We start from the raw sequence: 17,839 nt of genomic DNA, 5'->3' as shown, positions 1-17,839 counted from the left end.
CTAAAGGAAATGCCTGTGGAGGACAACAATGAATTCGGTCATCTATTAAATTTTTCATCTCTTGAGTCTGACAAGCCCAGTAGCATCTGAAGCAGTATAAATCTGATAATTTAAGGTCTTAAAATGAGAAAGTAACGGATGAAGAGACCATTATGAAACAGATATACAAGGAACTGTATTCCTTTCTCCCCCCCTTTTTGTTTGTTTTTTTTTCCTTTCCAAATGCAGCAGGAGGACTTTTCTTGGCAAAACTGGTTGTGAATCCACCTCAGGTTTATCAACCTCCTTGCATATCAAGCTGAACATGAATCATTTGCCAAAAAGAAACTATTTTGTACCAGGGTGGATAATACAGAATGAATGAAAGACACTTGACAAAGCCTTGTGTCATTCGAAAAGAAGCAAAGTTATTTTATTTAATATAGGATTAAATCTGTATAAATCAGACCACAAGAAAAGTCTCTTGTCTTAGCATGCCTCCTCTCCCCTTCCACATTGTACCACTGCAGTGGTATAATCAAAATTTAAACTACTGTACATGGGCATAGTTCCCTTGCTATCTCTGGAGTTTAGCTGACTCATACCAGCAGAAAGTAAAATCCTTGTGCTTCATAGTAGGTTTGCTACTTTTCAGTGATTTCCCCTTGTTTTTAGTGGTTCCAGTTGTTTTCTCAGGACACTATTGCACTATTTGATAGCCTAATACATACTAATGATAGGGTGATAATATTCTGCTACCTGCCTTCTCTTCCTTGACTTTTCATCCTGTTGTCCCCTTGTTGAAACTTTTTATCAGCATTTGAACAGGGAAAAAGAGAAATTATTTTTCACATTCTAAGCCTGTTAGCATCGGGATGCAGAACAGGGAGGAAAAGGGTTTGCTTCTGCTCTGTGATTAAAAATAAATTATATTTGTGGTAATTTCTGTTTACCTTCATTTAGCAGAATGCCTCTATTTGTATTCGTAGCTATCTGTCGGTGGGATGCTTGGTGCAGTTTGGGTTGATGCAGACTAGGTGGAGTAAATCTGAGCCTGTGGGGTGAGCAGCGCAAGGCTGAGGAAAGATGCATGAAAACAGACTGCAGATGGGTGAGATAAACAGGATCCCCGGGCTGTGACTGAGTAGGCAGGCCTCTTTAATGGCTCTTAGCAACGCCCCTGCTCTGACCCTCCTCATATGTGAGGGAAATCAAATCAATACACTGTTCTTCAAACCACGATGCTGCAGCAGCAGCAGGGCATTGTGGCAACCTTCATCTCCTAAATTCATCAACGCTTCTCGGTTTGCTGATCTCTGGATATCCATCCTTGCATCTCTGCTGAGGAAGACTGACTGCATCTTTAATCGGATTGCTTGAGCTCCCATGTACAACCTTCTTCTTAGCAAGTATTAGGTAGGCAATTTTAAAGTGCTTTTGGATTTGCAGGCAGCTTTAACACTGATCTGAGAACCCTATTGTATTCTCTGTAAACGTAGCAGAAGCCTCTCTTTAAACCTACTCCGTTTTAAATTTTGCTTTTCTTCTGTTTTTGTGGTTGGGCAGGGGGCACTGCTGTTTTTCCCTTCCTTTAAAAAAAAAATGTTGTAGCTGATTTGTGCTTTTGGAAAAGGATATTCCCTCGTTGATCCCTCCCCTGTTCTGTGGAACAGCTATAACCGGTGCCATACAGTTACTTTCCACGTTCATGAACATCTGTTCAGCTCTCTAACATTGAGGGCAGGCTGCTCACTCTGTTGTTCTTTAGTTTTCCGGTGCATACTTCAAAGCTGTAGATCAGGACTCTGCCCACTAAATAAGTTCTACCTTGTTTCCAGAGATGGCTAACAGAGGACCAAGCTATGGCTTAAGTCGAGAAGTTCAGGAAAAGATCGAACAGAAATATGACCCGGAATTAGAGTCCAGGTTGGTGAACTGGATTATTGTCCAGTGTGGAGAACACATAGAGCACCCTCCTCCTGGAAGGCAACATTTTCAGACCTGGTTGATGGATGGAACGGTAAGTGTTTTGTCCAATTATACATTTTCATATGTTTATATGCACAGTGTCCTTATGTTCTGTCTTCCTCCAGCTAAATTCATCACAGCTCATGGTTGGTGCAGAAATATATATCTTAGTATCTGATTTATTTCCTTTCAACCAAGAGTCTTAATCTCAAAAGATAAATTATTCTGCTAGTGCACTGGGATCAGTACAATATTTATGATTCTTATGAGTCATGCATGTTATGACTCATTCCTTCAGCATCTTTTCTCATACAGTTAAATGTGATCCATTTTAAAATCAGATGCATACTTTTCTCTTTAAGAAATAATCAGTGTTGACAAGGAAAGGCGAAGAGACAGCAAATTTGAAGGATTGAATTGTGTCGTAACTGTCTTCTTGGGAATAATTCTGTAGCTAAAACATTGTATTCCATTTGTTTATTGAACAACAGGCAGATGCTGCTGTTTGCAGTGGGCTGTAAGACTATGCTAATCATTGAATCTCTGCCAAAGTGACTTTAACAATATTTCAATTGACATTGCTTATTTTTGGCTTGGGCATGAGGTTTCTTCTCTGTCAGTTGTTATATAACCTCTACCAGTGATTGCTTTGTTGTTTCTAGCAGATTAGGATTTATATGGTCAGGCTATTGCCTCAGTTAATGAAAGCTTTTATGCTTTTCTAATAGTGATTATTATCAATTCACTTCTTTGTTTTTATCTGAAGAAATTATGTCCCTGACAGAAAGTTGCCAGGTCAAAAACATTTTGCGGCATCATTTCATGTGCAGAAATTGCCTTCTAGGTTGGTGACTTTTTTCTAATTTTGTTTCTGTCTTTATTTCTCAGCTGTTATGCAAGTTAATAAACAGTTTACATCCAAAGGGAAATGAGCCCATCACAAAGATCTCTGAATCAAAAATGGCTTTCAAGCAGATGGAACAAATATCTCAGTTCTTAAAAGCTGCTGAAATCTACGGAGTAAGAACAACAGATATTTTTCAGACAGTGGATTTATGGGAAGGTAAAAATAATAAACTGGAAGTCAGCTTGCAGTCTTCATTTTACTTTGATCTGCATTTTGTCTAAGACATATTCTCTAATGTAATTATCTTTTGTTTCTGTTTGCCTTACCTCATTACCATGTTCTTCCCGGGCTGCATTATCTCCTCTGAGGGATTTATATTACCCTGAGGGCATAACGGAACCTTTCCAAGCTCATATGTTATCCAAAAGCCCATCATTCTGATAGAAATCCACAGACCTGATAAAACAACTGTTCTCTGTGCTAATTATTTCGAAGTAAATAGCTTCTAATAACAAATATGGAAACCTCTGATTTTCTGATGACAAGATTTTATTGCAGTTTTCAAATTATAAGCAAAGCTTTAATTGGAGCTATAAAATGCATTCCCAGGAGCGTGTATGCCTCTGTGAAGCTTATAAGGCCTCATTTATAATTAGTGAGAAGCAAAACTCACTGCTTAATGCCATGTTAGCTGAGCTTCTCTCTCTAAGGAGAGTCTTTTAAGAGAGGTCACTATGGCAACAGCAAAAAAATTCAGGGTGCTTCTGTGATTTTGCAGTAAGCCAGGTGAAGGCTGTCTCCATCCCATGTTCGAAATGGAAACTGCTTGTTCTAGTTGCTGAAGAGCTGAGTCATTTGTACGTTCATGTGGCTGGCTTTGCCCACTTCTGTGGTGTTGATGCATCCCTTCATGGTGCTTTAACCAAGTACACTGTATATCCTGCATCTCTCTGGACAAGGTGATGCAATGCTTTGGATGAGGGCTCAGAGCAAGGACAGCTGCAGGGTAGTGAAAGGCACATTTGAAAGGGTCAAAAATCTGCCTTGAGAATGAAACACTGGAAAGAGGAAAACAATCCACTGGGAACGCTGGTCAGCATAGTTTGTGTAGGAGCACACAGTGAGAGAAAAAAGTGGGGTTTGTTTTCACAGGCAGTCGGGATATGTGGAAGAGATCACTCCTATGAAGGACAGCTGGAGGAATGAAATACTAGGGAGCTCATTGTGAATGGGTTAGAGGGAAAGGATATATTGACAGCTGGAGGCTGGAGTTACTGGGATATGTAATGGTCTCAGAGTGCCAAATTTGCTTGACAAAACCATACATCTGGGGGCCAAGGGCAGGATTGTTTCTTCCAGTTCAGTCTTTGCTGTTTCATCCAATCTACCTTTAAATGTCTTAAATGAAGAGATTTTCACTTCCCTGACCTAGCACCTTCCCACCCCTCAGCCTAGCAGGCTGTTGACAGAGAAGCTCCATCTATCTTGTTAAGGATGATAATGGCTCATTTCAGATGTTCTTTGCAGTCCTTTGCAACTTACAGTGGCTTCACACCATGCAAATGAAAATACAGTACTTTGATCCTTACTAGGAAAAGGACTTGCTTTGAAGACAAAAAGTTCCTAATGATTGTGGCTGTCTCCTAATTTCTCTCTTTCACTCATCACCTTTTCTCAACAGATGTAAGGAAAAAAGGTAGTAACTTCCAGAGGACAGCAAGTCAAAACACAACTTGCAACCTAGGAGGGAGACATATAAGACTTTTCTTCACTGTTATTTTAAGACTTCCCAGAGCTAATCTGTCTCCTCACTTTCCCACTCCCTTTTCATTCTTCCTGCTGCTCATTTCAGTGCTGAGATGAAACAGTATGTCTCTCCAGCAGTGAGTCACTGCAAGCTTTTTGTGCCTAACTGTAACTCTGACCTGTAGCATCTGTCCTTCAGGGATGAATCATCTGAACCTGGATGCATCAGCTGGACAGAAAGGACAGTCTCTTTTTTGCTATTTCATAATTGCAGCACTCCTACTCTTCACACCATAACCTCTTTAGAAAGAGAGATGTCAATGTTTATAGTGAAAGAAAAGGGTGTGAGTGAAAAACAGCTTTTCCCTTGCACTAATTGTTTTCTGGGAGCTTCTGCTTTGAAATTCTTAGCAATGATTAATGAAAATGTTTTAGGACACAATTTGCTGTTGGCTGTTTCAAACTCACTGAGTCCATCTGGTGCATTTGTCTTCATCTCTGAGACTTCTTGATCTGGGGAAGTATCACCTCTCTTTTGGCCTTTTCTTACATAAATGCATTGTGCAGATACCTCCTTGGTATATTTCCAGGCAGGCAAGAGGCAGCTGCACCTCTGGGTATTTGTTCAACCTTTGCAAAAAAAGCATTTCAGGAATACTAGGCAGAGCAGTTCTCCATCTTTGTGCTTGAACCTTCCCCTTTCTGGACTTGTAGAAGAGGCCCTTCCAGAGAGGTTTCTGCCAAAGAGAAAGGCATAAGACATGAGCAGAGGCCCCTTCCTCCTTGCACTGCCAGTGCCAAGTTCCTCTTGGAGGCTGTGCTATTCCAAGCACACCGCAGAGGACACTGAAGATGCAGGCGTGCCATCAGCGTGGGTCCCTGCAGCACAATTCAGGGAGCCGAAGCTGTGGGCCAGGTGGGCAGCCCATGTGGCTGCCAGTAAACAAGTACTGGAGCTGAGGGAAGGCACTAACTACAATGTACTGCAATGCCAGTGTCAAGTCTGGCTTCAGAGAACATGTATGATCCTTTCTGTCAGGTGGCTGCAGCATTAGGTGACTTTTTCACTGGAAATTTAAAATCTTTCACAGTGGTTTTTTTTACAGTGACCATCGAGCCCCTTGTAACATTTGCTAGAAGAGGTCAAGTGACACAAGACCATTTGGATTTTGGGTCTTTCCTCACTCACAGCACCCCTCACATGCAGCAAGGAGTCTCTGCAGAGCAGAGTCATGGCCGTGGCTTTGTTTTGTCACGTGTTGTTCAGCTCCCACTCACTCTTTTTCCCCTGCAGCATCTCCGACTCGTCAGTGACAAATAAAGCAGAGCTGAGCGCAGAGCGTGGGGGGGCTGCCAGATGGCTCTGCGAGGCTGATCATCATGTTTCACTGCCTGTCTTTTGTTTCTTTTTCTTTTTTCTTCACTTGCCGTCACTATTCAGCTGATTCACTTTTAAATCTTTCTTCACATCCCTTTTCATCCCAGTCAGTCACTGCACTCCTTGTTATATGGGAGGCATCCCAAGGACGTTGTATGTGGCATCTGTTGCAGCATATGGTACATCTGCTGCTTCGGGGAGCTCTGAGTGCCTCTGCCTCGCTCTCCTCGGTGCGCGCCCGTGTACGTGCGCGTGTGGGATGTCGGCTCTTCAGCTGCCCTCCTTACGCAAGGACTCGCCTGATGCAGTTTGCATTAAGAGTAAAAGGAGGATTCTGGGTGACCGACAATTTATTTTCTGAGCAAATGGTCCTCTGCAGATAGGATTCTGATAGACTGTAGTAGTCTGAATGACAGCCACAACTGGAAGCTGATAGGTGTTTTCAGCCTTGGCGTGTCTTCCTCACCTCAGCCACAGTGTCAGGCATTTAGGTTTGTACGAACCAAAGCCCCAGGCTGAATCTGCCTATAATCAGTGATGCTCAACATAAACACAGACACTGCAGTGCTCGCTTCCCTCTACACTCCAGCTGGTGTACAGTGATATTCCTTGATACTGGACCACTGGAGGTATTTCTGAGGTCTATTATCATCATCTCTCTGGTATCTCATGTTTTTATGAATTACTTGCTTTCACACGTGAAGAACCATAATCAGATCTGTTAACTAGATACATTACATTAGGAAAGAGGGAGAACTGGAATGGGAAGAAGGGGAGGGGAGTCATAGAAACACTTATGGAAGAATTTCAGAAGAAGTTAGAAGCAGCAGGTGGATTTCCAAGAACTTACCACCTCAGACAATTGGAAATACCTGCTGCAAACTCAATTTTGCTAGAAAGTTTTCCAAAAGTTAGCATATCTGGATTGGGCAACGAGTTCTATAATTTTTATTTGGCTAAAAATGAGATGAGCCATGACTTTTTGAACTGAGGAATGAAGTAAGATAGCATAGGGAGAAAGGGGAAGAATAGTGGACTGGATGGCAGAAACTGAAAGTATGAAAGTGCAGAGAATTGAAGCCAGTAGGAAGGATTAGGGTGGTTTGATGGTTAAATTGGGAAGAACTGATAAAAGTTATCTGCACAGGAGCTCACCAAGACTGCTGTGAGCTTTGTTAGCAGCTCACTGGATCAACTTTACTCTGAACAAAATGAGACACAGCACTGTTATTTGACACACTGTTCTCCTTCAGACATATTTTACTGAGTATATTACCGTTATTTGTACACCAAAGTAATCTCTTCTTAGGAGAAAATTTTACCAAAAGGATTATATAGCCTTAAAATGGTATGGCAGAAGGCATTAAAATAACCAAAGGCCAGGAAACCTTGAAGTGTCTGAATAATTAAGTTTCACTTTAACACTATCCCTTTGTTGACATTTTAATAAGCTCTTGCATGCCAGCACCTCCATTTTAGCAATAGTGAAATAGCATTTATAATGCTATTAATGCACTTCTTCAGGGGAGCTGAGGGAGTTAGTTAATACATTGGATAAAACTATTTATTGGTGTGCCAAGCTATTTATTGTGCAAAGACATATATTAACTTCACTGTCTGGCTTTCTAGGGAAGGACATGGCAGCAGTGCAGAGAACCTTAATGGCTCTAGGCAGTTTGGCAGTCACCAAGGATGACGGCTGCTACAAAGGAGATCCATCCTGGTTTCACAGGTAAAGTCCAGAGCTGCTCAGAGCTGTCTTCCCTGGAAAGCTGATAATATTGTGTGCCTTTAGAATTAAAGGAAACTTATTGGGAAAAGAAAGGATGAATCTCTCCAAAGTTTCCTTGTAATGGAGAGATTTTTCTCTCTGGAGTCTAGAGAAGGGAATCAAAGGCTCAGGCAGCAATATTTTCTACCCTTCACTGGCTCCCAGCATTCTAGCTGTGTGTCCTACCCTATCTTGTTGGCCTAAAGTTACACCAGGACTGCTTGGGGAGGAGCCCCATGGGAACTGTGTACTGCAGCTTTTTCTCTTTGTAGCATATCCATCTTACTGCTTGAGGTGCCTGCAGTGGTCATTGAAGAAGATGCATAATTTTCTTGTTCACAGACTTTATCCCTGATTCTCGTTCCCTAGAAGGAAAGCAATGATACTTAGCAAATTTAGCCACCAGTTCTGATGACATTCATCTATTCAGAAGATTCAGCTAATCCTCAATATCCATATATGAATCCAAGGGAATGAAAACGGCAGCAGCCATACAGATATGTGTGTCCTGAGAGTAGCTGACAGCAAAAGTGTACACTTTTGCCTCACATCAGATAGCAGACAGAAATACTAATGAAGGCTGTTATGGATGTCTGGAAACCCCCATAGAGTGAGCCCTTTACCAAGCAGAGACAAGGCATGAAGCCTTTTTCCCTTTTTCATCAAACCAAAAATTGTATCATTTCCTAGTCTTCTTTTCTCTTGGGGAGCACCATTTATCTGTGAAGAAATCTCTGTCTTGGCAAAGCTGTTTAGTTGTTCTGAACCTCCTCTTGTTTTGGCTAGGGAAGCTGAGAAGCAGGGACAGGAAGAAAAGGAAATCCTCCCACAGGTAGCCCTCCTGCCCCACAGGCATATTATTGACATGAGATTCTGCCATCCAAGAGTATTTCTTACATAGAAATGTCTGAGGCATGTTAGCAAAAAGAATGCTGACTGCATTTCTTTTCTTCCCTTGAATTTTCTGATGTCTAGGAGAGGCTCAGCAAAAATAAAGCAAACTTCAGTTTGTTTGTCTTCAACCTTGAGCTGGTTAAACTGAGTGTAAGGGAGACTTGAATTTTAGGCGAATAAATGCAAACTCCTATGCATTGTTTATATGAAATCAGGTTACATTAACTTAATGCGGTGCACAAATAGATTTATATTTATGGAATATAATTGGGTTTAAAATTGATTTCAAATCCAGTTACATGCTTTAATATAAACCAGACATGAAATCACTATGACCCAGACAGGCTTATTTGTTTTATGTAACTAAAACAAAGTCCTTCATGGAAAAATTAATTTTCATCTGGACTCTTAATTGTGGGTGGGAGCAGTTTTCATTGGCATAGATGAAGAGGTGATCACCTCCCTTTTCCTCTAGCTGGCTGCCCAGCCCGTACTGCTTGGATAGCCAATCCATATCTGTTGCAGCCCCTGAAATACCCTTTTATAGCCACTAATTTAAGGAAAGCTGGTGTTACAATATGTTGCAGATCAGAAGTTGTTTTCTGAGTAGCTTGCCCATCCCTTCAGGCAGACCAAGCCCCCTTGCTGCCACCCAGTGTGACTCATAATTCAGGGCTTTCAGGCTGATTCTTAATCGCCTTTAGTGAAACTGAGAGACCAATATTAAATGGTGTAAGAGTACCCATGCAGGGATCTGCAGTGATTAGGATAATGCCACACTTGAGCTAAGCCATTTAACTTTCCATTGCCAGTGTCTCACATATGTGGTACCACCAGGCCTGATTCCCTCTTCCTTGCATGCCCCACCAAGGTTCATGGATCCATGGCTGTTTGTTATCCGGTGGTTTGCCAACCACGAGCACTGGTGTAAAGTTGGCACAAAAAGTTAACAGATCAGTTTGAGGTAAGAGTGATGCCAGGTGATGGCAGGCAAGCCAAAAAGAACTTGACATAGTGTGAGACATTGAGAGGGAGTAGACTTGCCCTCACCCCTTTTTCTACAGTCTCAGTAAAGGCCATTTCCACCCACCTAAAACCAAATTGTGTACATGTTGCTATCTGTAAGACCATCATATACTAAATGGGGTGCTTATGATGGTAAAAATAACTCTGTATAATCCGAACTGTATATATAATCAACTTTTATTAGCATACCCAGGCTTCCAGCTAGTATCTTTTTTATTTCTTTTTTGCAGTTCTCATTTTTTTTCCTCCTCAGTTACTTTTAGACTTTCTGTGGAAGTACTCATCAATACAGATGAAAATCCTAGGAGGAAAGAGAAAAAAAAAATGCTTTCCTGTTTTTTTAATTAAAGTAGAGGCAGACACAGTGAACCCGAGATTCAATTAGGTAATAGGAGTAGTTCTAAAAACATCCTCTTGTGGAGATCCTGGCAGTAGTTCCATGCCAATGTAAGTATTCTGGAAAAGACATTAAGCAGCAGTGAGAGGGGCTGCTTTCTGAGGCACCCACAGTTCTGTGTGCCTCCCTCCAAAACAGTGTGCTTGTGCTTTCTGGTGGGAGGTGTGGAATCTGAGAGCCTGTGACAGGCCTCTATAAGCCCTCTTACTAGTCAATACATTACCACTGAAGACCCATTCTAAAAAACAAGAGGTCAGTACTGGTTTCCTGTGGATCTTTTTCACCTTTCTGCTTTGCTGGGCTTTCATGTGGGTGTGGGTTCTTCTCCTGCAATGTCCTGAACGCCCTGAGCCTAGCAAAGAGTGTAAGTGCTTTTCTGGACTTGAGCCAGGGTTCTCAGCACAGGACAGGATCTGACCCTCACGGAGAGGATCATGTTGATGGTTTTCAATCACAGCAGGTACCTAATCTAGCATTCTCATCTAGTGGTGGGGTGGGGAGAAAAGGGGAACTGTAACTCGATGCAGTATTGCAGCATAACCTGATCCCAGGGTAAACAGACACAGCAAGGAAAAACATTGTACCTGGGTGGGAGTAGGGTGTGGTAGATGGAAAGCCTCCCTCAGTCTGGAGTTCTGCTGATTCATATGGCTCATTTGATAGGAAGAGACTGATCTTTCTCCCTTGTAAATTGCCTGTTTTCTCCACCTTGTTAAAATGAAAGATTAATCCAAACTGTACAGTTTCTTGCAGGGCAACAGAGTGCAAACTTCTGTGTTTCTTCTTTACCACTATGGCCCTCAATGCTGTTTTCAAGGAGATAAAGGCTCCTTTTACATTCCAGCAAAGGTTCATTAATCTAAAGGGCTTTTGAGACCTAGGACACCGAACAGAAGTGGTCAGCATCTCTTGACAGAATTTAAAGGACTGTCATACAGTTAAGACACAGGTGCAAAGGGAAAAGTCTGTTGCTTAGAGGTGAGAGATTTGGAAATGGAAACAGAGCAGTTGTTCTGTCCTGTGGGCAACCACCGTCTACTCCACAAAAATGAGCAAGTCCCTTCACCAACCTATTGTTGCTCTGAGGACATTCAGATCTTATTTACTCCCCTGAGTTAAATTATGCCAATTTGTACTGTTACTCTAGATGGGCATCAACTTGTAGTATAGCACAGGTAAGTGTCTCATTGATCAGATTCCATGGACTACAGCTGTTAAGAGCTATAGGGTTTAACACAAATTAATCCTATTTTGTGTGTTATATACAGCACTACATAAATATTTTACCTGTCATAGCTGCTAGGGAAGTCCCTCGGGCTTCTGGAATAAGTGGTACAGTGAAAGTCTGAAGCTTGACTAGAGCATTACTGCTAACTGCAGCAATGAGCCCAGCCAGTATTGTCCAGCACATGGGATGGTGCAAATGACATTACAAGGGACATAAGCCAATTTCAGATTGCTTTTTGTGGTCCTCTGAGCATATGGAGAATGATGGCATGTATGTTGCTTTTTTTGTGTGTATCTGGACAGGAAAGCACAGCAGAATCGACGAGGATTTTCAGAAGAGCAGCTTCGTCAGGGACAGAACGTAATAGGCCTTCAGATGGGCAGCAACAAAGGAGCATCACAGTCGGGTATGACAGGCTATGGAATGCCAAGGCAGATTATCTAAAAACGTCTCTGTCTGTGGAGAAAACACTCTTTCTGCAGCATGGTCTGTTAAGAAAAAAAAACAAAACAAAAAACACAACAAAAAAATCTCATTAGTTCCTTTTCTGCCTGGTTTTTAATAGTTAGCGCTCTCTAAGGTTTGGGGTATTTTTGGTTTGGTTTGTTTTCTTTGCAGCTGCAAGAGTTCATCTATGAACTTGGGTTTTTGTGGTGGTGTGTATCAGTTCACAGCACGTGCGCACTGCTGCCTCCTACTTTTCACTTCTGAACTATGCAAAGACAATTATTCTGTATTAATTTATTTGCAAAGTGGTATCTTCCATATTTGTCTCACACTGCACTTGTATTTCAACCAGTAACCTCGTTCTTCAATTCAGTGATGATATTGTTTGACCTAAGAATAAAGACAAATTAAAGACACCTCTTAGACTCATTATTTAGAGGTAAAAGCAAGTAAAACCAATGACCACATGGTACAGTGCAGAGGATTTAGGTATTTTCAATGGTCAATCTATCCCATCTCTAACCCAGAGCCCTGTTTGAGTGACTCTTTGCTGCAGTGTTTTACAGTGTTGTTACAGGTTCAATTTAGTGTTTCTCTAAAGGCACATCCAATGAATTTTCCTAAAAAGAAGAAAAGATTTATTATCCATTGAGTCTGATTCATGTAGTCCCTCCCAATTTAACTAGCGTGCTGGGTCAACTGCAGCCCACAAACTTGTGGATCAAGCCAAAATCCATTTAATAGAGAAAGCAAAAGCTGCATATGAAACCAAAGAAAAATAAGGAATTAATTCACTTATTTCCCATTGGCAGGCAGACGTTTAGCCACTTCTGGAAAGCATGGCCTCAGTATCCATGATGGTTACTTGTTACTACAGTTGTCCCCTTCCTCCTCCTTTTCCTTGAGCTTTTGTTGCTGACCCCGACAAAGTATGTATGAAATATCCCTTTGGCCAGTTGGGATCAGCTGTCCCATCTGTGTCCTCTCCCAACTTCTTGCCCAACCCCAGCTGTGGGAGCAGAATGAGAAAGAGAGAAGACCTTGGCACTGTTCAGGCACTGTTTAGCAGTAGCCACCACACTGGTGTGTAATTAACTTCTTTAGTCACCAGTCCAAAGCACAGCACCCTGCAGGCTCCATCCCAGCCAGACTCAGTACAGCTTGCAGCAGACAGGTCTCCAAACTTAGGGAATTCTTCACTGTGAAAGAACAGTCTGTCAGTCAGAGGTGAGAACGGGCTTCACCTTCTGATAGTTGATACTATATCAAACAACACACAAAGCAAGGTGTGTCTTAAATGCAATGAAAGAAATAGAACAAAAGTACCAAAACAATTCTGACCTGAAAAATGCCCGGAGTTCAAACTCAAACAATCTGTAAATGTGGCCAGTGGTTCATTCGGGGGCAGTTTGCTGGAGTGTCAATAGAACTCGCAGCCACAGTCATCTGGCCACAGGAGCACACCAGAGCTGACTCTGCATACTTGATTTGCTGGTCAGCTCAGGTTGCCTCGGGGCTGTGTGGCACATACACTTGAGGCATTCATGCAATTTTCTCTGCAGGGTTTTCTTGCTGTTAACTATCTCTGCTGTCTTCACTCGAAAAACCAAATCACTTTTTCCCCACAGGCAAGTGGGAAGGGAAACATGAGAATTGAACTCTGTGGGCTCTTTTTTTTTTTCCTTTTTAATTCATGACAGGCTTCCAAGAAGGCCTGAAAATGTAATATCTAGTCAGGTAACAAATGAAGAGTAATCTGTTCTGACAGCTCTCTGAGTGCCTACATACATAGGTAGGAGTGACTTCTGTCTGGCTTTAAACCCAGTGACACATGGTGGCAGCTAATTGTTTACTAAGTAGCCCTGGAGCCAGTGACACACATGTTGATGTAGCTTCAAAAGTTTCTACCACTGAGTAAACTGAACCCCAGCTCATAGGAAGCTCTATCATCCCTGTCAGGAGGAAGAACATCTCCCCACTTCGGCCAAGCACTGCAGAGCAGAGCAAGGAGGGATGTGAAGGTCACATTACATGGTTGGAGCTTAGTGGATCTGTAGTAGCTGCCACTGAAAAGGTCCTGTCCACACTAGTACCTCCTCTTATACCTGCCAGGGCATCTTGGCTCCTCCACTGTGCTACTGTCAAACACGTTTTTTGTGTTTACTGCCTGTTCAGGGATATTTTTCTGTTACTTAGGTGAATAAGCTCAGCAGAGGAGCAGATGACCACCCCAGATAGTGGATCTCATGTGGGAGCTCACCTTTCAGTTATGGTGGGGCCTTAGCTCAGTGCAAAGTGTAATATGTAACTTGCCCATAGACGTGACATCAGGTATAACATGAAGAGAATAGCAGTTTTTCTTAATAAAAGCAAATAAGATGACTAAGGAAATCTGGACTGATGGCAAGACAAATGGCAAGACAAATGCCACCAGAAGTTTCACCTTGATGAATGTGAACAGCAGCCACCTTCCTCTAACACAAAGTCACAGCCACAGCAGGCAAAATGGCTGGATGGGACGAGCTGGAAGAACTGCCTTGAAGGTAGGTAAGAGGTCTAAGAGGCCACAACCCCACACCTTCTCCCCCACACCACCCCCACAGGGGACACACAATCTTTCCTGAACTCAGTGACCTGGTTCTCCCCTCTCTGTTTGGCTGCAGAATTTCCATTCTGTATGCTCTTCTCTCTAAAAACACCATTTTTAAGTGCTGCTTACCAATTGAGTTCCCAGGGTATGTTGCCTTCTGTATCCCTGATGCCATGCTGTGGCACCACCTGCTCCACTGTCAGATTTTCTCCTGACCTTGCAGGAGAGGACCTGGGCAAATTCAGGTCCAAGTCATTAGCATGGCTGACTCAGAAGAGCAGATGGATCTACTGGTCAGAGCAGCAGTTTGTCTAGCCCAGCAGTCTGCCTCTGGCGGTGATAAAAAAAGAGGCTACAAGCCATCAAACTGTTCTAGTTGTTAATATCTGGCATTCAATGCTTCAAAATATACTTCATTCTGTGGGCTAATCTTGTCCTTCCATATGATAGATACAGAAATATTAATGCTATTGTTAATTAAATGTTAATGCACTCTGGCCTAGTAATCTTCTTCTGTTAAGATATCCTTACTAGTAAGTTTACAAACATCTGAAGCTAAGAAGTAAATTTAATACAGTACCATGCCAGTTGTAACCAAGTTATCAGGAAGCATTATCGCTTCTCTCATATTAACAAAAAGTCATTTTAAGTTTGCTTCTACTGCATCAAAAGCACTTACACAGGTGTCCCAGAAGGCTAATTATTTTCTGTAACAACCTTCTGCATTGTTACTACTTAAAAACCTTGATATACATTAGAATAAAGGCATACAGGAGCTCTGAACACTGAGGGGTATAGTATGTGTTTGGGAGAAGGGGGTTCATGTTTACTCTCCTAGCTCTACTGCTTAGAGAAGGATTTCCTCTGCAGATGATGAACAACATCTCACTGAAAGCTGTGGACTCAGTTTGACAGCAAGAATGAGTTAAGATCCCTCACACACACACTGCCTATAATCCTGTTTGAAGCTTGACTATAACGTAATCAGCTATCCCAGCTTTAGAATAGAATAGAATAGAATAGAATAGAATAGAATAGAATAGAATAGAATAGAATAGAATAGAATAGAATAGAATAGAATAGAATAGAATAGAATAGAATAGAATAGAATAGAATAGAATAGAATAGAATAGAATAGAATAGAATAGAATAGAATAGAATAGAATAGAATAGAATAGAATAGAATAGAATAGAATAGAATAGAATAGAATATTTTGGTGAGAAAGTGCTTTAAATATCACCCCCCTTCAGTAATGGTACCACAGAGATACCCATCATAGCAGGCTGGACCAGAAACACCTTAAATATTGCTACCCTTGAGCTTCAGTTTGACATACCTGTACACAAGTACATGACATTTATCTGCCTAAATAAAGGTTTTGAGACCATGACCTCATTATGTACAATTGCTTAGTAACTTCTTTTTACCATTAAGGTGGCATCTGATGGCCTTTGGAAAGGATGCTCAACACGTGTGAGGGAGGAAAAAGGATGCTCAACACGTGTGAGGGAGGAAGAACCAAATGCATGAGTGTAAGATCCAAGTTTATCCTCATGTATAAGGAGAGCAGAAAGAAAATACAAAGAAAGTCAGTATTAAGTCCAGCCAGTTCAATTAAGCAGGAGCTTGAGGACTGTCAGGCTAACATAACGTGGTGTGTTTTAAATGAAAACTAATGAGAGTGAACGGCATGAAGAGGCTTTGCTCTTCAGTAAATTAGCCCAAAGCATCACTTTTTAAGATACCTCTTCTAAACAGCATCCCCCAGGGATGAGAGGAGAAGGAAGGTGCTGCTGGCAGCAGCGGGCACCATCAGCCCTGTCCCTCTCATCTGGGAGCTGCCTGCATGGACTGTTCACACACTGGCCACAATGCATTCAGACTAAGCTGTTTTGTAGGCCAAAACAGAGCCAACAAGGAGCAAGGATAAGCACTCAGGACATCAGAGTTTCATTTTTATGTCTGTAATTGATTGCATTTGGCTCTGTCTGCATTGTTTGGATTTGCTACCTCCATTCTTCTAATGGGAAGGCTAATACTGATAGTGATGATTTGAACAGATCAGACATTAATAGCATCACTAATATAGTAATGTCTCCTGACTAGAAATAAGCTTTAAATATGTTGAGAAGGGGAGTGAGCACCTTTAGAGGAAAGAAATTCAGCCATTTACTCTAAGCTTGTTCGGTGACTGCCATGGTAGGTCCTGAGCCAGGGAGCGAGGAGTTACCAAGGCTACAGATAAGCCTGTGTACACAGACCTTCCTCCAGCTATTTTGCATTCTATAAACTTAAAAAGAAATATAGAAGCTGATATTTTTAATGCACGCGTAAGCTACCAAGGCAAACAATCTGCAACACCCTAAATTTAAGACTGGCACCAAACAGACAGGCAGAGGGACAGACAATTTTTTCAGCATGAATTTTACACACAGTATGCTTTTGACTGGAAACAAAACTGTTTTCCCCTTTGTGGGACTGGCTGTCCTGCAGAAACTGCAAGTGGCAGAGGCAAGAAGACAACACAAGTGACTGCTAGGAAAACATGCAGAGGCAGTCACTACTCCCCACCCTAACAAATCAATGTACCTATTTAAACTTCGCTGAGGTTGTTCTTCCCACAGGAATTTCCAAAATAAAACCACCATAGGTCTGTGACTAAGCTTGAGCAGTAGAAAACCATGAGATAAAATGGCAGAGGGGAGAGAAAAAAAGTATCTTAACTATTACCAAAGGGGGAAAATCACAGCCTTGGATGGAAGGAAATTTTTCTGCTCTCATCTTGCAGTGTTTACGCAACAGCAGAGTGCATGATGCTGTGACATTCAAGTGAAGTTCTAATGCCATTCCTCAGATGTGGAAATAGATTTGTCAGTGGTTCTATTGGATTTATAGGGGAAATTAGAGAGGTGAACTTTCTCCCTAATGAAATTCTGTTAAATGGCTCAGTTTGGTAGAAATGTTAAAGGCGTAAATCCTATGCTCCAGTGAGTCAGTGCTCTGCAGACCACATGGCAGCTTCAATCCTTAGGTTCAGAAGTGATGTCCAGAAATGCAGGAGAGGTCTCTGCTCTGGTCTGAGTTCTGCAGGGCCCAGCTTGCCTGGCAAGGGTAGAGGCAGTGCTGGAGGGAAGGAGCAGGTACCCCCAGGCACGTGGCTTGCGGGGGCTTGAAGCAGCACGTGTCTGAGACAGACTGATAACTGCTGGGTATTTCCAAACTGAGTTTTAAGAAAAGGTATGCATTGTCATCTTGTCGATAAAGATGTGAGGTGGGTGAAAGCTTTTTTGTTTGCACAGAAATCAACTAAATGTTCTGTTTCTCTCATTTCTTGTCAAGGCATGGAAAGGACAACAAAAGTGAACAGGGATTGCTTTTAGGAGCAGGCTTTGTGTTAGTGTCATTATGAGTCAACACTTCATTCTAAGTTTCTTTGTATTAGCTCCCACACATAATGTAAATGTATGGGTAACTCAGCTGCTTCTAGCTCCTACCAGCACACAACCAAAGAGTTGTTTTGACCAGGTTCTCAAAGATGCTGGAGGAGTGTTTCCCTCCATGGATGTG

General features: G+C 42.0%; 1 protein-coding gene across 1 annotated transcript; it reads left to right on the top strand.

The window, feature by feature from the left end:
• Window positions 1-1,009: 1,009 nt before the first annotated feature.
• Window positions 1,010-12,097, top strand: TAGLN3 (transgelin 3). Its single transcript, XM_064644107.1, has 5 exons — window positions 1,010-1,395; window positions 1,818-1,999; window positions 2,836-3,010; window positions 7,548-7,650; window positions 11,537-12,097. Exons 2-5 carry the CDS (start codon window positions 1,820-1,822, stop codon window positions 11,676-11,678), a joined length of 600 nt encoding a protein of 199 aa, XP_064500177.1. The 5' UTR covers window positions 1,010-1,395; window positions 1,818-1,819; the 3' UTR covers window positions 11,679-12,097.
• The last annotated feature ends 5,742 nt before the right edge of the window (window positions 12,098-17,839 follow it).

Source organism: Pseudopipra pipra, chromosome 2, assembly GCF_036250125.1.
Source record: "Pseudopipra pipra isolate bDixPip1 chromosome 2, bDixPip1.hap1, whole genome shotgun sequence".
Taxonomy (NCBI): domain Eukaryota; kingdom Metazoa; phylum Chordata; class Aves; order Passeriformes; family Pipridae; genus Pseudopipra; species Pseudopipra pipra.
This window is presented reverse-complemented; position numbering and strand designations above follow the sequence as displayed.